This window comes from Triticum urartu, chromosome 1A, assembly GCF_056163025.1.
Source record: "Triticum urartu cultivar PI428250 chromosome 1A, HENAU_Tu73, whole genome shotgun sequence".
NCBI lineage: Eukaryota > Viridiplantae > Streptophyta > Magnoliopsida > Poales > Poaceae > Triticum > Triticum urartu.
In genome coordinates, this window is record NC_141873.1 from 357050789 (window position 1) to 357072410 (window position 21622).

General features: G+C 43.0%; 2 protein-coding genes across 2 annotated transcripts; one reads left to right on the top strand and one right to left on the bottom strand.

Moving 5' to 3' along the window:
- The first annotated feature begins 16992 nt into the window (after positions 1-16992).
- On the top strand, positions 16993-18003 carry LOC147991214 (uncharacterized). The gene is made up of 3 exons (XM_087521187.1): positions 16993-17319; positions 17400-17447; positions 17548-18003. The coding sequence occupies exons 1-3, from the start codon at positions 17103-17105 to the stop codon at positions 17646-17648; spliced, it is 366 nt and encodes a 121-aa protein (XP_087377313.1). The 5' UTR covers positions 16993-17102; the 3' UTR covers positions 17649-18003.
- A 2752-nt stretch (positions 18004-20755) lies between these two features.
- Positions 20756-21615, bottom strand: SAMBA (valine-tRNA ligase). The gene is made up of 3 exons (XM_087521188.1): positions 21415-21615; positions 21200-21310; positions 20756-21039 (listed from the first exon to the last, which is right to left on the bottom strand). The coding sequence occupies exons 1-3, from the start codon at positions 21536-21538 to the stop codon at positions 20966-20968; spliced, it is 309 nt and encodes a 102-aa protein (XP_087377314.1). The 5' UTR covers positions 21539-21615; the 3' UTR covers positions 20756-20965.
- Positions 21616-21622: the final 7 nt, after the last annotated feature.

Below are 21622 nucleotides of genomic sequence, written 5' to 3' on the forward strand. Positions count from 1 at the left end.
GGCTTTTGGTTGTCCTTGAATATTACCTTGGGGTGCCTTGGGCATCCCCAAGCTTAGGCTCTTGCCACTCCTTATTCCATAGTCCATTGAATCTTTACCCAATACTTGAAAACTTCACAACACAAAACTTAACAAAAAACTCATGAGCTCCGTTAGCGAAAGAAAGCAAAACACCACTTCAAGGTACTATAATGAACTCATTCTTTATATATATTGGTGTAATATCTACTGTACTCCAACTTATCTATGGTTCATACCTGATGTCTACTACACAACCTTCTTCTTGTAGACGTTGTTGGGCCTCCAAGTGCAGAGGTTTATAGGACAGTAGCAAATTTCCCTCGAGTGGATGACCTAAGGTTTATCAATCCGTAGGAGGCATAGGATGAAGATGGTCTCTCTCAAGCAACCCTGCAACCAAATAACAAAGAGTCTCTTGTGTCCCCAACACACCCAATACAATGGTCAATTGTATAGGTGCACTAGTTCGGCGAAGAGATGATGATACAAGTGGTATATGGATAGTAGATAAAGGTATTTGTAATCTGAAATTACAAAAACAGCAAGGTAACTAATGATAAAAGTGAGCGTAAACGGTATTGCAATGCGTTGAAACAAGGCCTAGGGTTCATACTTTCACTAGTACAAGTCCTCTCAACAATACTAACATAATTGGATCACATAACTATCCCTCAACATGCAACAAAGAGTCACTCCAAAGTCACTAATAGCGGAGAACGAACGAAGAGATTATGGCAGGGTACGAAACCACCTCAAAGTTATTCTTTCCAATCAATCCGTTGGGCTATTCCTATAAGTGTCACAAACAGCCCTAGAGTTCGTACTAGAATAACACCTTAAGACACAAATCAACCAAAACCCTAATGTCACCTAGATACTCCAATGTCACCTCAACTATCCGTGGGTATGATTATACGATATGCATCACACAATCTCAGATTCATCTATTCAACCAACACAAAGGACCTCAAAGAGTGACCCAAAGTTCTACCAGAGAATCACGACGAAAACATGTGCCATCCCCTATGCATAGGTTCATGGGCGGAACCCGCAAGTTGATCACCAAAACATACATCAAGTGAATCACGTGATATCCCATTGTCACCACAGATATCCATGACAAGACATACATCAAGTGTTCTCAAATATTTAAAGACTCAATCCGATAAGATTACTTCAAAGGGGAAACTCAATTCATTACAAGAGAGAAGAGGGGGAGGAGAAACATAAGATCCAACTATAATAGCAAAGCTCGCGATACATCAAGATCGTGCCAAATCAAGAACACGAGAGAGAGATCAAACACATAGCTACTGGTACCTACCCTCAGCCCCGAGGGAGAACTACTCCCTCCTCATCATGGAGAGCACCGGGATGATGAAGATGGCCACGGAGAAGGATTCCCCCTCCGGCAGGGTGCCGGAATGGGTCTAGATTGGCTTTCGGTGGCTATAGAGACTTCTGGCGGATCATATTCAGTCCCATCATTATCAAGATTCATATTGCAAAACAAAGATTTAATAGGGGACACATCAATAACTTTTAGATCTTCATCTTTATTTTCATAGGAACTAGAAGAACACACTCTTATAAAGGCATCTTTCTTAGCATGCATCCTAGCGGTTCTTTCTTTGCACTCATCAATGGAAATTATCATGGCTTTGAGAGACTCATTGATATCATGCTTAGGTGGAATAGATCTAAGTTTCAAAGAATCAACATCAAGAGAAATTCTATCAACGTTCCTAGCCAATTCATCAATCTTAAGCAATTTTTCTTCAATCATAGCATTAAAATTCTTTTGCAAAGTAATAAATTCTTTAATATTAGATTCAAAATCAGAGGGCGTCTTATTATAATTTCCATAAGAATTGTTGTAGGAATTACCATAATTATTAGAGGGATTACTAGGATAAGGCCTAGGATTAAAATTTCCTCTATACGCGTTGTTACCAAAATTGTTCCTACCAACAAAATTCACACCCATAGATTCATTATTATTATCAATCAAAGTAGACAAGGGCATATCATTGGGATCATAAGAAACACTCTTATTAGCAAATAATTTCATAAGTTCATCCATCTTTCAACTCAAAACATTAATTTCTTCTATCGCATGCACCTTTTTATTAGTAGATATTTCAGTATGCCATTGAGAATAATTAACCATAATATTATCTAGGAGTTTAGTAGCTTCTCCTAAAGTGATTTCCATAAAAGTGCCTCCCGCGGCTGAATCTAAAATATTTCTAGAAGCAAAATTCAATCCGGCATAAAAATTCTGAACAATCATCCACAAATTTAAACCATGAGTAGGGCAGTTACGTATCATTAGTTTCATTCTCTCCCAAGCTTGTGCAACATGTTCATGATCAAGTTGCTTAAAGTTCATAATATCGTTTCTAAGAGAGATGATCTTAGCCGGAGGAAAATACTTAGAGATAAAAGCATCTTTGCACTTGTTCCATGAATCAATACTATTTTTAGGCAAAGATAAAAACCAAGCTTTAGCACGATCTCTAAGAGAAAAAGGAAATAGCTTCAATTTAACAATATCATTATCCATCAGGTCAAAAAAAACAATATCATTATCCACATCTTTCTTCTTTTGCATGTCACACAAATCAACGAAGCTATTTAGATGGGTAGCGGCATCTTCACTAGGAAGCCCGGAAAACGGATCTTTCATGACAAGATTCAGCAAAGCAGTATTAATTTCACAAGATTCAGCATCGGTAAGAGGAGCAATCAGAGTGCTAATAAAATCATTGTTGTTGGTATTGGTGAAGTAACACAATTTAGTATTATCTTGAGCCATCGTGACAAGCAAGCAAACTAATACACAAGCAAACAAAAAGCAAGCGGGCAAAAACAGGTAAATAGAGAAAGAGAGTGAGGATAGAGAGAGAGAGGGCGAATAGAACGGAAAGGGTGAAGTGGGGGAGAGGAAAACGAGAGGCAAATGGAAAATAATGTAATGCAGGAGATAAGGCTATGTGATGGGTACTTGGTATGTTGACTTTTGCGTAGACCTCCCCGGCAACGGTGCCAGAAATCCTTCTTGCTACCTCTTGAGCACTGCGTTGGTTTTCCCCGAAGAGGAAGGGATGATGCAGCAAAGTAGCGTAAGTATTTCCCTCAGTTTTTGAGAACCAAGGTATCAATCCAGTAGGGGGCTACGCGGGAGTCCCTCGTACCTGCACAAAACAAATAAATCCTCGCAACCAATGCAAATATGGGTTGTCAATCCCTATAAGGCCACTTACGAGAGTGAGATCTGATAGATATGATAAGATAATATTTTTGGTATTTTTATGATAAAGATGCAAAGTAAAATAAAGGCAAAGTAAATAGCAAAGGAAATAACTAGGTAGTAGGAGATTAATATGATGAAGATAGACCCGGGGGCCATGGGTTTCACTAGTGGCTTCTCTTGAGAGCATAAGTATTCTACGGTGGGTGAACAAATTACTATTGAGCAATTGACAGAATTGAGCATAGTTATGATAATATCTAGGTATGATCATGTATATAGGCATCACGTCCGAGACAAGTAGACCGACTCCTGCCTGCATCTACTACTATTACTCCACTCATCAACCGCTATCCAGCATGCATCTAGAGTATTAAGTTAAAAACAGAGTAACGCCTTAAGCAAGATGACATGATGTAGAGGGATAGACTCATGCAATATGAAGAAAACCCCATCTTGTTATCCTCGATGGCGACAATACAATACGTGCCTTGCTGCCCCTACTGTCACCAGGAAAGGACACCGCAAGATTGAACCCAAAGCTAAGCACTTCTCCCATTGTAAGAAAGATCAATCTAGTAGGCCAAACCAAACTGATAATTCGAAGAGACTTGCAAAGATAACCAATCATACATAAAAGAATTCAGAGAAGATTCAAATATTATTCATAGATAGACTTGATCATAAACCCACAATTCATCGGTCTCAACAAACACACCGCAAAAAGAAGATTACATCGAATAGTTCTCCACAAGAGAGGGGGAGAACATTGTATTGCGATCCAAAAATAGAGAAGAAGCCATCTAGCTACTAACTATGGACCCGTAGGTCTGAGGTAAACTACTCACACTTCATTGGAGGGGCTATGGTGTTGATGTAGAAGCCCTCCGTGATCGATGCCCCTTCCGGTGGAGCTCCGGAATAGGCCCCAAGATGGGATCTCGTGGATACAGAAAGTTGCGGCGGTGGAATTAGGTTTTTGGCTCTGTATCTGATCGTTTGGGGGTACGTAGGTATATATAGGAGGAAGGAGTATGTCGGTGGAGCAACAGGGGGCCCACAAGGGTGGAGGGCGTGCCTGGGAGGGTAGGCGCGCCCCCTACCTCGTGGACTCCTCTTTTCTTTCTTGACATAGGGTCCAAGTCTCCCTGGTCTTGTTCGTTGAGAAAATCACGTCCCCGAAGGTTTCATTCCGTTTGGACTCCGTTTGATATTCCTTTTCTTCGAAACCCTAAAACAGGCAAAAAACAGCAATTTTGGGTTGGGCCTCCGGTTAATAGGTTAGTCCCAAAAATAATATAAAAGTGGATAATAAAGCCCAATAATGTCCAAAACAGTAGATAATATAGCATGGAGCAATCAAAAATTATAGATACGTTGGAGACGTATCAAAAAACAATTCTCATTCTTAACATAAGTGTGATAAAATACCGATTCCTTTTGCAGAGGATTAATAAACAAATTGCTTAGGTTGTCCTAATGTTTCAGACTTTTTGAAGTTACAGAAGTATTCGAGAGTTACAGATCACTACAGACTGTTCTGTTTTTGACATATTCTGTTTTCCTTGTGTTGTTTGCCTATTTTGATGAATCTATGGGTAGTATCGGGGGTATGAACCGTGGAAAAGTTGTAATAAAGTAGATATTACACCAATATAAATAAAGAATGAGTTCACAATAGTATCAGAAGTGGTGATTTATTTTGTTATACTAACGGAGCTTATACGATTTTCTGTTGAGTTTTGTGTTGTGAAGTTTTCAAGTTTTGGGTAGGGATTTGATGGGAAATGGGATAAGGAGTGGCAAGAGCCTAAGCTTCAGGATTCCCAAGGCACCCCAAGGTAATATTCAAGGACAACCAAGAGCCTAAGCTTGGGGATGCCCCGGAAGGCATCCCCTCTTTCGTCTTCGTCTATCGGTAACTTTACTTGAGGCTATATTTTATTCACCACATGATATGTGTTTTGCTTGGAGCGTCTTGTACGATTGGAGTCTTTGCTTTTTAGTTCGCCACAATCATCCTTGATGTACACACCTTTTGAGAGAGACACGCATGAATCGTGATTTATTAGAATACTCTATGTGCTTCACTTCTATCTTTTGAGCTAGGCAATTTTGCTCTAGTGCTTCACTTATATATTTTTAGAGCACGGATGTGGTTTTATTTTATAGAAATTGATGAAATCTCATGCTTCACTTATATTACTTTGAGAGTCTTTAAACATCATGGTAATTTGCTTTGGTTATAAATTTAGTCCTAATATGATAGGCATCCAAGAGGGATATAATAAAAATTGTCATATAAAGTGCATTGAATACTATGAGAAGTTTGATTCCTTATGATTGTTTTGAGATGTAATTATGGTGATATTAGAGTCATGCTAGTGAGTAGTTGTGAATTGGAGAAATACTTGTGTTAAGGTTTGTGAGTCTTGTAGCATGCACGTATGGTGAACCGTATTGTAACGAAGTTGGAGCATGAGATATTTTTTGATCGTCTTCCTTATGAGTGACGGTCGGGGGTGAGTGATGGTCTTTTCCTACCAATCTATCCCCCTAGGAGCATGTGCATAGTACTTTTTTCAATGACTTATAGATTTTTGCAATAAGTATGTGAGTTCTTTATGACTATGGATTATACGCACTCTCACCCTTCCACCATTGCTAGCCTCTCTAGTGCCGTGCAACTTTCGCCGGTGGCATAAACCCACCATATATCTTCCTCAAAATAGCCACCATACCTACCTATTGTGGAATTTCCATAGCCATTCCCAGATATATTGTCATGCAACTTTCCACTGTTCCGTTTATTATGACACGCTTCATCATTGTCATATTGCTTTACATGAACATGTAGTTGACATTGTATTTGTGGCAAAGCCACCTTTCATAATTTTTTATACATGTCGCTCTTGATTCATTGCACATCCCGGTACACCGTCGGAGTCATTCATATACTCATATTTTGTTCTAGTATCGAGTTGTAATTCTTGAGTTGTAAGTAAATAAAAGTGTGATGATCTTCATTATTAGAGCATTGTCCCATGTTAGGAAATAAAAAGAGAGAGAGAAAGGCCAAATAAAAAAAGAGAAGGCCCAAAAAATGAGAGAAAGAGAGAGAAGGGGCAATGTTACTATCCTTTTTCACACTTGTGCTTCAAAGTAGCACTATGATCTTCATGATAAAGAGTCTCCTATGTTATCACTTTCATATACTAGTGGGAATTTTTCATTATAGAACTTGGCTTGTATATTCCAATGATGGGCTTCCTCAAATTGCCCTAGGTCTTCATGAGCAAGCAAGTTGGATGCACACCCACTTAGTTTTATTTTTGAGCTTTCATAAACTTATAGCTCTAGTGCATCCGTTGTATGGCAATCCCTACTCACTCACATTGATATCTATTGATGGGCATCTTCATAGCCCATTGGCCTAGTCGATGTGAGACTATCTCCCTCTTTTTGTCTTCTCCACAACCACCTTCTATTCCACCTATAGTGTTATGTCCATGGCTCACGCTCATGTATTGTGTGAAAGTTGAAAAAGTTTGAGAACATCAAAAGTATGAAACAATTACTTGGCTTGTCATCGGGGTTGTGCATGATTTGAATATTTTGTGTGAAGAAGATGGAGCATAGCCAGACTATATGATTTTGTAGGGATAAGCTTTCTTTGGCCATGATATTTTGAGAAGACATAATTGCCTTGTTGGTATGCTTGAAGTATTATTGTTTTTATGTCAATATTAAACTTTCATTTTGAATCTTACGGATATGAAAATTCATGCCACAATAAAGAAGTATTACATGGATAAATATGTTAGGTAGCATTCCACATTAGAAATTTTGTTTTTATCATTTACCTACTCGAGGATGAGCAGGAATTAAGCTTGGGGATGCTTAATATGTCTCCAATGTATCTATAATTTTTTATTGTTCCATGCTATTATATTATCTGTTTTGGATGTTTTATATGCATGTATATGCTATTTTATATTATTTTTGGGACTAACCTATTAACCTAGAGCCCAGAGCCAGTTCCTGTTTTTCCTTGTTTTTGAGTTTCGCAGAAAAGGAATACCAAACGGAGTCCAAACGGAATAAAACCTTCACGATGATTTTTTCTTGGACCAAAAGACAACCAAGAGACTTGGAGATGAAGTCGGAGGAGCCACGAGGAGGGCACAAGGACGGAGGGCGCGCCCAGGGGGTAGGGTGCGCCCCCACCCTTGTGGGCCCCTCGTGCACCTCCTGACCTAATTATTTCGCATATATATACCCATATATCCCCAAACCAATAGGGGAAGCCACAAAAACACTTTTCCACCGCCGCAACCTTCTGTACCCGTGAGATCCCATCTAGGGGACTTTTCCGGCGTCCTGCCGGAGGGGGATTCGATCACGGAGGGATTCTACATCAACTCTATTGCCCTTCCGATGAAGCGTGAGTAGTTTATTTCAGACCTACGGGTCCATAGCTAGTAGCTAGATGGCTTCTTCTCTCTCCTTGATTCTTAATACCATGTTCTCCTCGATGTTCTTGGAGATCTATTCGATGTAATACTCTTTGGCGGTGTGTTTTTCGAGATCCGATGAATTGTGGATTTATGACCAGCTTATCTATGATTATTATTTGAATCTTCTCTGAATTCTTTTATGCATGATTTGATATCTTTGTAATTCTCTTCGAACTATCGGTTTGGTTTGGCCAACTAGATTGGTTTTTCTTGCAATGGGATAAGTGCTTAGCTCTGGGTTCAATCTTGCGGTGTCCTTTCCTAGTGACAGTAGGGGCAGCAAGGCACATATTGTATTTTTGTCATCGAGGATAAAAAGATGGGGTTTTCATCATATTGCTTGAGTTAATTCCTCTACATCATGTCATCTTACCTAATGCATTACTCCGTTCTTTATGAACTTAATACTCTAGATGCATGCTGGATAGCGGTCGATGTGTGGAGTAATAGTAGTAGATGCAGAATCATTTCGGTCTACTTGACACACACGTGATGCCTATATTCATGATCATTGCCTTAGATATCGTCATAACTTTGCGCTTTTTTATCAATTGCTCGGCAGTAATTTGTTCACCCACCGTATTATTTTCTATCTTGAGAGAAGCCTCTAGTGAAACCTATGCCCCAGGTCTATTTTCCACCATATAAGTTTCCGATTTACTATTTTTGCAATCTTTTACTTTCCGATCTATAAACCAAAAATACCAAAAATATTTACTTACCGTTGATCTATCTTTATAAGATCTCACTTTTGCAAGTAACTGTGAAGGGATTGACAACCCTTTTATCGCGCTGGGTGCAAGTTGTTGTTTGTTTGTGCAGGTATTCGATGACTTGTGCGTTGTCTCCTACTGGATTGATACCTTGGTTCTCAATCTAAGGGAAATACTTATCTCTACTTTGCTGCATCACCCTTTCCTCTTCAAGGAAAAAACCAACGCAATCTCAAGAAGTAGCACATAGCCAGCAAGCTTTATTATATGCTCACTCATTGAGGAACCCTCTTTCATCTTGCATTCAATCAAGGCCTTGGTTAATTCAAACATTCAATCCTTGCCTGCTTCTTGTACAGAACTTCTAGTGACCCAAATATGAATTGAGTAGTGGATCGTTGAAAACGCTTCTGTAGTTCATGATCCATGAATGGTAACATGAGCCACTAGACTGAATCATAGTCATCACTATGAGCAGCGTAAGCATCAACTACTTCTGGTGTTGCGTCCTTTCCGGGAGCATCACCCAGGGGCTGATCCAGCACGTACTCCTTATCACTCCTGCGAACAAATCTCAAGTTCCGGATCCAATCCGCGTAGTTTCCACCATTAGCAGCCAACTTTTCTTTGTCCAACATAGGGGCTAAGTCAAACATATTGTGAGCCATTGATGTACAACTATAGACACAAAATACATTTAGACATTTATTCATAATTAATGTTGCCCTAGTATTTAACCAAATCTAATATAAAGTGCACTCCCACTCAAATTAATATCTCTCATAATTAATAGTGAGTGATTCAAGATCCAAATCTATTTCTCAGTCATTGATGTGGACATCACCGATGATGAGAATTTCAATCGGTGGGCAAACTATTGTCGATCATATCACCATATGATTCTTGTTCATCTTTCGGTGCTTTGTGCTCCAAGCTCAGAACGTTTCTGCTAGAACTTCAAGGTAACCGAGTGCTATCTGCACATATGGTCTAACCATCTTAGTCTTACATCTCTCATCTCGTTTGAACTCATATGGACATGACAAACTTCGCGATGCTAGAATGTCGTAGACGGTTGCAGCACTGGGAAGAGCACTTTTACTTGATATTTACTGTGAGAGATCACCCTAATAATTGACTACTATTGTAACGCCCCGAGACCGATGTGCCAGGTGTCCTCTAGTTATTCGCTGTTGTTGTCATGTCATTGCTTGCGTGTCATGCATTGCATATCATGTCATCATGTGCATTTCATTTGCATACAGGTTCGTCTCATGGATCCGAGCATTTTCCCCGTTGTCCGTTTTGCATTCTGGCGCTCCGTTCTCCTCCGGTGGTCATTTCTACCTTTCTTTCTTGTGTGGGATTAAACATTTCTGGATTGGACCGAGACTTGCCATGCGGCCTTGGTTTACTACCGGTAGACCGCCTGTCAAGTTTCGTACCATTTGGACTTCGTTTGATGCTCCAACGGTTAACCGAGGGACCGAGAAGGCCTCGTGAGTGTTGCAGCCCAACACCCCTCCAATTTGTCCCAAAACCCACCTAAACCTCCTCCATCATCTCGGTCGTGCGATCACGATTGCGTGGCCAAAAACCGCACCTCATTTGGACTCTCCTAGCTCCCTCTACCTATAAATATGTGGCTTCCCCCGAATTTTTCGGATCTTTCCCTACCCTAACCCTAGTCTCCGTCCTCCTCTAGCCGCCGGACGTGTCCGACCGGGCCGGAAATGTCCGCCCGCCGCCGCGCGTCCAACCGCCGCTCGCCACGTCGCCTCCCCGCCGGCCTCTCTCTCCCCGCGGCCCGCCCGGGCCCGAGGAGGGCCCCCGCGGCCCAATCGCGCCGCGCCGCTGCCTAGCGTCCCCGTCGCCCGCGGGTTCGATGCGCCGCCGCCCGCCTCCTTGCCGGCGTTCGCCCCGCCGCCACCGACGCTCGCCGGCGTCGACCGCCGCCTCGCCTCACCTTCCCCGCCGCCGTTTCTCCGTCGGATCTTGCTTCCGCCGCCGCGCCGCGGACCTCCTCCTCCGTGCCTCGGCGACCGAGCCTCCCTACCGCCTCCTCTCGCCGCTGCAAGCTCCGGCAGCCGCGTCGGCGTGCGCCGCCCCGTCTTCGACCTCGCCGGAGTTCGTCCCTCGCCGGCCGGATCCGGAGAAGAAGGTGGACAAGATCCACCACTCCATGAACCAAACGGTCCCTCCGATCTGGATCCGCGTCGTCCCGCACCGCACCATCCCGCGTTGACTTTTCCGAGGGTATAATTTTTCACTAAGTCCCCGAAATTCCCAGATCCACATGCCCATGTTCATCACATCGTAACTTTGCATCCGTAACTCCGTTTTGCGCATATAGCATATCAAAATGTTCGTCTCAGAGAGTATCATTTCATCTCATTGCATCATTTTCATTTGAGTTCATCTTGATGCCCGAAATGCTGTTAGAAGAGTGCTACTTGAGATAATTGTCAGATCTGCTGCTCCATTTAGATATTTGTCATTTTTGCCATGATTATTGTGTGCATGATATGCCCATGAGCTCTACATGTGTTTTGTTAAGGGTTTTGCCATCTTTCCAGAGGTGCAACCCATGTATTTTTGTGATGTGTGTGGTGACTAAAACAAGCTTGCTAAGTGGTGCACTTGGTAATGCTGATTTCAGGGACTTAGCAATTCCACTAAGTCCTTGACCTGTTTATCTCATTATGCCATATGTTCATGTTGTTTCCTAGTGATCCGTGCCTCTTTTGAGGATGATCAGTAAGGATGTTTTGTTAATCTTGTAGTGATCTATCCATCCATGTCTTTGTTTGCAATTATGGAGCACCCTAGCTTGAGTCAATCGAGCTCTACTTTTGCTTTTCGTGGATCTGGGCAGATTGTCTAGTTGTTAGCAATTTTGCCGAGGATGTTGTAGTTGATCCGTGCATGCTATGCCATTGTTCTTGCCATGTCTAGCTTGTATTTTGTGTATTCTTGATGGGTGTATGCTTAGATTGTCATGACTTTCTCTGTAGTGAGTGCATCGAGCTCGTAAACATGCCTACTTGATATCTGTTTCAGCATGCTCCAGTTTTCACTAAGTCTGAGAACTGATTATGTATTTGCCATGGTCACATGCTTGCAATTGTATTTTCTGATCCCTTTTGGCTCAAGGTCACTAAGGGACTTTTGTTAAGCTCTTTGAGTAGCTCCATGTCATGCTTTACTTTTCCATGTTCAGGCCCTGTAGCATATAGTTTTCATGCTCCAAAGAGTGCTATCTGATCTGAAATTCCAGACAAGTGTTAATTTCACTAAGTCTGAGATCTGTTTACCGTTTGCACTTTTGCCATGCTTGTTTGAACCTGTTAATGGATGAATTGTCCGTAGCTCAGTGTTCATCTTTTGTTAAGCATCATGAATGAATCCCTGCCATGTATTTTGTTGCCATGTTTGGGTGTTGTAGCATGTTCATCTCATTGCATTTAGATGGCTACTTGCTGTAAATCGCAGACCGGTGCCATATTTGTATTGCTTGCCATTTCCAAACCGTAACTCCAATTCCGGTGATCTTTATATCGTTTTCAAGCGATTTCACCTCATCTTTCCAGTGGCACACTTGGTTTTCCAAGTTGAGGCCAGGTTCATTCGTTCCTTGTCCAATCATGCATATGCATCGCATACCGCATCCCGCATATCATACCATGTTCATGTGTTGGTTGTTTACTATGTTGTGTGCTTCTTTTCCGGTGTTTGCTTCTTCGGGTTGGTTCCGATAATGTCGCGTTGTGAGGACCCGTTCGTCTACGTTCTGTTTGTCTTCTTCATGGACTCGTTCTTCTTCCTTGCGGGATTTCAGGCAAGATGACCATACCCTCGAAATCACTTCTATCTTTGCTTGCTTAGTTGCTCGCTCTTTTGCTATGCCTATGCTGCGATACCTACCACTTGCTTGCCTCCTATATTGTTGAACCAAGCCTCTAACCCACCTTGTCCTAGCAAACCGTTGTTTGGCTATGTTACCGCTTTGCTCAGCCCCTCTTATAGCATTGCTAGTTGCAGGTGAAGATTGAAGTTTGTTCCTTGTTGGAACATGGAGATGTTGTTCCTTGTTGGAACATGTTTACTTGTTGGGATATCACATTATATCTTATTTAATTAATGCATCTATACACTTGGTAAAGGGTGGAAGGCTCGGCCTTATGCCTGGTGTTTTGTTCCACTCTTGCCGCCCTAGTTTCCGTCATATCGGTGTTATGTTTCCGGATTTTGCGTTCCTTATGCGGTTGGGTTATAATGGGAACCCCTTGACAGTTTGCTTTGAATAAAACTCCTCCAGCAAGGCCCAACCTTGGTTTTACCATTTGCCACCTAGCCTTTTTCCCTTGGGAGTCGCGCATCCCGAGGGTCATCTTATTTTAACCCCCCCGGGCCAGTGCTTGTCTAAGTGTTGGTCCAAACTAGAGCCCCTTGTAGCGCCACCTCGGGGAAACTCGAGGGCTGGTTCTAGTTGTACGGATTGCTTATCCGGTGTTGCCCTGAGAACGAGATATGTGCAGCTCCTATCGGGATGTCGGCGCATCGGGTGGTCTTGCTGGACTTGTTTTACCATTGCCGAGGATGTCTTGAAGAACCGGGATACCGAGTCTGATCGGAATGTCTCGGGAGGAGGTCTATTCCTTCGTTGACCGTGAGAGCTTGTCATGGGCTAAGTTGGGACACCCCTGCAGGGATTTGAACTTTCGAAAGCCGTGCCCGCGGTTATGGGCAGATGGGAATTTGTTAATGTCCGGTTGTAGATAATTTGAACCTTAACTTAATTAAAATGAGTCAACTGCGTGTGTAACCGTGATGGTCTCTTTCCGGCGGAGTCCGGGAAGTGAACACGGTGTTGGAGTTATGCTTGACGTAGGTTGTTTTAGGATCACTTCTTGATCATACTTTTATCGACCGTGCTTTGCCTTCTCTTCTCGCTCTCTTTTGCGTATGTTAGCCACCATATATGCTAGTCGCTTGCTGCAGCTCCACCTCATACCTTTACCTTACCCATAAGCTTAAATAGTCTTGATCGCGAGGGTGCGAGATTGATGAGTCCCCGTGACTCACAGATTACTTCCAAAACCAGTTTTCAGGTGCCGTTGAGTCCGTGCAGATGACGCGACCCAGCTCAGGAGGAGCTCGTTGAAGATCTTGTCCTTCGTGTTGTTTCATTCTAGTTGATCAGTAGTGGAGCCCAGTTGGGGTCGTTCGGGGACCTTTGTCGCATTTGGGGTTCTTCTTTTATTTTGGTTCCGTAGTCGGACCTTGATTGTATTTGGATGATGTAATGCTTTGTTCATGTGTTGGGTGAAGTGGCGATTGTAAGCCAACTATGTATCTCTTTCCCTTATGTAGTACATGGGTTGTGTGAAGATTACCTCACTTGCGACATTGCTTTCAATGCGGTTATGCCTCTAAGTCGTGCTTCGACACATGGGAGATATAGCCGCATCGAGGGCGTTACAACTGTGCAATCAAAGGGTGCAAACAACAAAGAGATAAACATCTCAGGCGGTTCATAAAAGCATGATATGGTATAGCCCTGGGCATAGGGAATCTCCGTGATCATCTTCAATCCCCAATTGAAGTGTCGTGGTCGCTAATATTTTGTTGCCGTGGAAACCGTTTCAAAAATGTTGTCATGGCAGCAATTTCAGAAATCGTTGTTGTGGCGATCATTTCAGAAAATGTTGCCGTGGCACCAAATTCTGAAATTCCGTCGTGGCACGAAATTATAGCTCCTCGTCCGCGCCAAGTACACCTTCTCCATGTTGGGGTCCTTCGTGTATGGTTGCCATCGTCACTTGTAAAACGTAGGCCATCTCTACGATGTTTACATTAACGTGGCAATCTAGTGGCTCCAACCATCATGTCATGATGCGCATGCCACATAACATTACAACATATAACCATCTCATACATAAACTCATTATCGTGAAGAAGGCTATACCACATCATATGCATACCTTGCAAAACCAAATTAGACGTCCTCTAATCAGTTTTAGCAAAAATTTAGTTACGTGGTTAACCAATTTTAACAAGTAATACAAGTTACCTACGTCCACAATTTTAGGCGATGATTCTTGATGCTAGATTAAGTTTTGGTGTGTCAAATAAGAGACTTAACTAAAAAAATCTCTAACCCCACACTAAACTTCGTCAAATACGCGTGACCCCCTAAAAGATTATCTATCTTCGGCACCGTCTTTGTGTACGCGACATTTCACTATTCTCAACTATGGTGAAGCCCAAGCAACTGTTTGCAGATCATCGACAGCCAAATATGATCGATTGTTAGAACCTTGTAAGAAGCGACACCATGTATATATTAACATCTCCGGAAAAAATTTCCACCTATATATAATTTATCGGTAATACCCTGTATTACCCGATGCTCACCGAAAACCTTCCAATGACCCTGAAACGCTTCCGGATCCTCTCGAAACTACTCAGAATATTCATGAAATAATTCCACAAATAAATTCTCATGACCCCATCCTACTAACACTCAGCAAATTGTGATTGCCTTAAGCTTGTGATCCCGTAGGTTCAGTAACTCACAGACATGGACGAAACCGTTCGTTCAATGACCGCCAACAGGACCGCGGACGTGCATATTGGTCCCTGTGAGCACACGAACGATATTTGAGTGAACCTTTGGTTATCATGTGATGTTCCCTTTGCTTCGCGATACTTCACAAAACCCGGGATGCATCGGTATCCTCCTGAGTCATCACCATGCTCATTATACCGAAATCCTTGTTACCGGTTTTGTTCTTCTTTCTCGTTATTGTGTTCCGGCATCCCTGTGACAAAGTCACGAGTGTATGGCCAAACGATGATTGATGTCGTCACACCAAGAGGACCTTGAGAATATCTCTCCATCGTCGGAGGAGCAAATCTCACTCTCGAGCTATCCAATCACTTGTCAAATTTTCCGAGGAACCTGTAAGTTATCGTTATGTTCACTGTGTTACATGTGACGTTTCAGCAACCTCAAAGCCCATCGTATGGTAAGAAGTGACCATGAGACTCTCATGGTCTAAGGAGCAATATATCACATGTTAACACTCCGTGTTATTACAATTGAATGTAGACGATATTATCTCAATTCATAACAAATAAGATTGGGTCGATTCATTAGGATCGTTCTTCTAATGTCATAATCTCAATTTTGTTTTAGCATCGTCGTTACACTTAACGATATCCTAAGATGCAGAAAACGTGATCACCAACCACACTTGAGCTAGTCCTAGAGGCAAGACTAGGAACCTTTTATTTACCGTTTATCATTCGACACATGCATATGAGTTTTTCACTGAATCACATATTCCAGGATCACAACAGTTATAGCATAGAATAACTCCTAATTATGAATATGGAAACATAATAATACAAATATTATTGCCTTTAAGGCATATTTCCAACAGTCTCCCACTTGCACTAGAGTCAATAACCTAGTTGCATGTTTTTTCTTAACACATATGGCTTATTCGGTGCTGCTCATGCTTTGCTAGTGGTAGAGCCTCACTCTTCAAATCCCAATGTTATTTGTGTTACTCTTCATTTGTTACATTAATGGTGACACTATATCTCCGTATAGTCCATTTTATAGTAACACTATATCTTCATATAGTCCAATTGCTATATCTCAATATAGTCAATATTTATTTGGAACTACATCAATAAACTTTTATTGATCCAGATTATATTATATTGAAAAGTTCTCAAGTGTCTAACTATATCATTTATAGATCCACCATTTATCATTTTTTAAACTATTTCAAAATTATGGCCCGATAGTTTATCAGTCATGAAGTTGTCTTGTGTAACTTTTACAACAATTATTTTGTGCAACCTTTACAACAATCTCTTCATCTCCTCTCAAGGGAAGAAGCAAAGTTTTCGTCCAACTGAGGTACTTAAAACTTTAAGCAATTACCATTGTGAATCTTTTAGAGATCACTATGGCCTATTCAAAACATATGGCTTTGTACATTCTAATAACACACATGATAAATTCAATTTCTGAAGTAAATTGAACCCTGTTCATCCATACATGCTCATCAACTATTGATATTGCACAGTGTTATACTGTGTGACATTTTGAGAAAACTATTGATTTTGCATAGTGTTATACAGGCAGACATGCAAGTACGGATGAAAAGGAGGAAAATAAAAAAGGTTAATTAATCAAACAGGAAAAGAAAAAAGAAAAAGGTCCGCATGAATATCCGTGTGAAATCAAATGGTGGTAGAGGTTATAGTACGAAACTTTGTTGATTCTACTCGAGAATCAGCAAAAAGTAATTACATATGGCAGGACCAACTAATAAAAGCCGGATCGGATTTTGAAGAGTTTTAGCCGTGCTTTTACAAAGGGGGTGGACTTATAATAAACGGGAAAAGCCACGCTGTCATTTCTGCAGCAAACATCTCATCTCAATCCCCGCGGATAAATACGCCCGCGTACAACTCACCTTCCCGTTCCCCTGTTAAACCCCACCGCACCGCACCGCACCTATCCCGCACCGTAGCAACAGAAAGAAAAAAATCTCCTCCTCCGCCGCCGCCGCCGCAATGCAGCGCCTCTCCATCGGATCGCCGGGCTCGAGGCCCAGCCTGGATGCCGCCCCCGCCGCGGCCGCAGACGAGGCGGACGAGAAGGCGACGGGGAAGGCGGCCAGGGCGACCGCGCCGGACAAGTCCATCCACCTCGTCCCCCTCCTCACGCTCCTCTGCCTCCTCGTCCTCTTCCTCTTCTCCCACGACCCGGCCACTTCCCGCGCCATCGCCGGTAAGTAGCCAGCCAAACCTTCGCTCCACTCCCTTTCCCTCGCCGGCACTGCTCCTAACGCCGCTCGCCCGTCCGTGCAGATTCGCCGCCCGTCCTGGCCGTCACCGCCCGCTCCCTCGAGGCCACAGGTAGGCGATAAGACTCGCGACGAACACCCTGCGTCCCGTTCCCCCATCTCTTGCCTCGTTTGATTTTCTCTCTCTCTCTCTCCTTTGTTCGTTCCTGCAGCGGACACGACGCCGTCGGTGGCGCGGGGCGGCGCGCACCAGCGGCTGAAGGCGGACCCGACGCCGCGCCGCGGGCGAAGGCTGGGAGCGCCGCGGCGGTGACGGCGACGGCGACGGCGCGGAATTGGGGAACGGGAAGGCTAAGGCTGGCCCACGTCCGCGCAAGCAGCTAGCCGTTGGAACGTACGACGCGTCCTCAGCGCACGTCTCTTTCTTCCCTCCACCCCCGTGCTGCGTCGTTGGTGGAACTTGAATGGCCGCGAGCGTTCGTCTTCCTGTGGCCTCTAGAAATTGGGATTAGATTACCAGCCGCCCGTCGCAATCGTCAATCACCATGTGTTCATACCCCATCGTCATTCTTTTCCCCCTTCGGTTGCTCACCTGCTATTGATTCTGTAATTCTTTTTCCGTAATTGGTAGTACTGATGAGGAAATTGATTGATAGAATTCTGGTTCAGGTGCGTCGGATTGTCCATCGTCTTTGAACTGGTTTCTGTTTCTGCCTTTTGGGTTGAATGAATGGGCTGGTTCCAGCTTTCGGGGCCAAGCTGCCGCAGGGGATCGCGAGAAAATTTATTGCTCGGCAGCGGTAAAGTGGACAGACAGGCCACAACATACTGGGCGCTGGTACATTCACGTTGCTGCTGCTAGTGCAACTGGCCTGGCTGGCTTGGCTTGGCTTGGACTGGGTCCACTGGAAGCCTCAGGTGTAACGACTATATATGTCCAAGCTGGAGCCAATGCCCTCCATCTCTCACTTTTACAAGATTCAGAGAGACATTTACAGAATGCAAGTAATTAACCTTGAAAATGATCTTTCTATAAGTATGTGCATCTTTCTATAAGTATAAGCTCTGCCACCGTGGGTATGCGATATGCCCGATCACATTTGCAAACAGATTTACCATCACGGATCGAGGGTAGTTAGCTGGCAGTGGGGCAGGCTAGCAGACAATAGCATAGTGCAAATGTAGCGTTAATTCTAGACGAGTGATGAGCAAGTTTTGGACTAATGGATGACTTTGGCGGGACAAAGCGGGATGCCTACACGCAGGGCAAACTGCATCTCCATGGACACTAGTACAAAGCTTCGTATCTGAAACAAAAGCAAGCAAGAAAATGAAAAAGGAATACGGCAAGGAACAGAAGCAAGAAGAGATGGGAGTGGCAAAATCGTCGGTGGCGCCGGGGAGCACAGGCAACTGAGCAGTGGCCACAGCAGGAGATCCATATACAAGTGCTATCAGCAGCGCACCCCATTCCCCGGCAAGTCACATCCACCGACAAGGAGCTTTAAACACACAACACAAATGCTGGCTGCCGCTAGCTAGCTCAGCTAAACAACAACTTACAAATGGTGAATATATGCATTATTAGTTCTTCAAACAAACATTTGTACCTGCATGGTAAACAAACAGAGCACGCATAACCTAACACAAATGACCACGAAAATGTGAAAACTGGGGAAGGCACCTAAGAATCTAAACAATCCCGCAGAAGGGATCTAAGACACAGGTCTAACTGAAAACTTATTCACACAGATCAATAAAACAAACATGAACATTTACTGTATCTTACTGAATACATAATGATTCTATGGTTTATTTATAGCCAGTCATTTTAGATACGGGCTGGATTTTCTCCAAGAGAAAAGTTCACATTAGAAAGCAGCAACTGAAGTATCGTTTGAACTAATTACACCCTTAATCACTGTCTTTAACTGGAATGAGCAAAATACGACTTATCTATGTTTTAGTGCGGCCTGCTATTATCTTCAGTTGCCAAGCACTTTCAAACTAATGTTTACTCATGATGACAACCACATTCGCAAAGGCACCTTCAGGTTCACACTGACATTGAACACCACCACCGGAAAAATACAGGCGCAAAACCAAGATCTTTTGTGGGCACTAGCAGAAAAGTTATTCTTCTAAAGTTTCAACTTTCAAATCATTACCTCTGGAATAAAATTATAGTCAGGCCGTACATCCTTATATCATGCTTGCTAATATATTGACAAAGCAATTATATCTTACATTACTAAGCTGTGGGCCATAGAATAGCTCATACAGTATATTTAGAATAGCGCTGCAAATCTGTGTTCAATAAGCTGCAGAGGCAACAGAGGCCGATGGACAAGGGAGAATGATGACTACCACAGAACACTGATAATTTATAGCAAAACTCCAGAAATATCAGGAGTGCAAAGATAGCTTTTATGTGTGTCTCTGAGTAGAAAACCGGCCTACATTATTCTAACGTTTCAACTTTCAAATCATTAACGCGAACCCTTTCACTGTTAAAAAAAAGAACATTCAAATCATTACCTCTGGAAAAATCATAGTTAGGCCGTACATTCTTATATCATGCTTGCCAATGTATTATCAATGCAATTGTATCCTTCCCCTCACATTACTAAGATGTGGGGTACCGAATACCTCATACTAGTATCTATAGAATAGCACTGCAAGTCTGTGTTCAACAAGCCACAGAGACGATACAGAGGCAGATGGACAGGATGAATGGTGATTATTCAAGAACACTGACCATTTATATATACTTGGGAGAAAAACAAAAGCATATGCTGTTACAGCAAAACCACAGAAATATCATGGGTGCAAAGATAGTTTTCAATCGTCTAGCTTTTGAGTAGAAGCCGGCCTACATTCTTCATTTGGGTCAATAGTGATTCCGCAGCAACATCAAAGAGTACCGTGTTAGGCTATCAGATTGAAGATCAACTCAGAAGTGTTCAGGTAATAATGTGTTTTTAGGACCTTCTCTTGTTTGAAGGATGAACAAAGAGTAAGCAATTGGAATCACTTATTAGATGCATAAGAGGAAGCCGCCAGACAGGAATGAATAAGATCACAAACAGCTACGAAACAATCCCATACAAAGAGGATGACCCAGTTGACCAAGAAGAAAATATACCTTGCATCTTTTCTACTGCCAGGCTATTTGTATTCTAGGACAAAATGTGACAGTTAATCTCTTTTCTAAAGTTCAACTCACAGGTGATAAAAATAGATAATTGGCACCACGATGTATTGCTGGTCAAGACTGAAGGCCAAAGATAATGAAAGTGTATGTGCTTATCAATATTTTACATTTTCACCTACAAAGTCGACACACTGTATCTCAAGATTTATCTGAGATTTTTTTTGGGGATCAATTTGCAAGGATTTGGTGGCAAAAGGCACAAGTCATGAACATCATCATAACACTTGCATTACTTAAATGTAAATCATAGCATGTACCTGAAAATGATTTAAACAAGTTGTGAGCAGCTGCATCACACTTGGGTCACTTAAATATCCTAGCATGTACTTGGAAATGATTTAGCAGAATGAACTACAGGTGAGTGGAATCAGATGATAGCCCCTAGGAACATAGCCTGGATGGAAAGCCTATAATCCCTAGCAGTTCCTTGTCTTCTTGGACGCTTGATCCAGCTCCGCAATTTTCCCCTGTTGCTTGGGCAGGTAACCACCTGAAAAGAACAAACCAAGCCGGAATCAAACATAAACTCTCGTGATCGTGTTACACACAATCTCAATTCCTAGCTGGGAACAATAAACCATAATCAACCTCAAACTCGTGTGCTCATTTTGTATTTCAATGAGATTTACGGTGTCACTGTGTGTTGTTACCTGGCCTGGAGACGAGGTTGATGCGGGAGCGCGGGGCGGCGAACATCCAGCTGTTGTCGTCGAGAGACCTGACCTCCTTTTGTAGCGCCTCCATGACCTCCGACTTGAGCTCTGCGGGGGAACCAGACAGACCAATTCGACTGCTTAACTGAGAGGGGGAGGACATGAAGGGAGGGGAACTAGGGCTTGCGAGGTGCCGAGGGGGATGGATTTACCAGCCATGGCCTCGTCCTTGCGGTAGAGCGCGTCGATCGAGTCGGCGAGGTCGTCGGCAGCGGAGATCGCGATCCCGCCTCCCGCGCTCGCCGCCGAGACGGTCGACCTCGCCGGAGAGCTCATCGGAGATCGGCCTCGTTTGAAACGCGGCGCCCTTCCGTGTGTGTGGGTCACTGGTCAGACTCAACAGCGAATTATACGACCGCG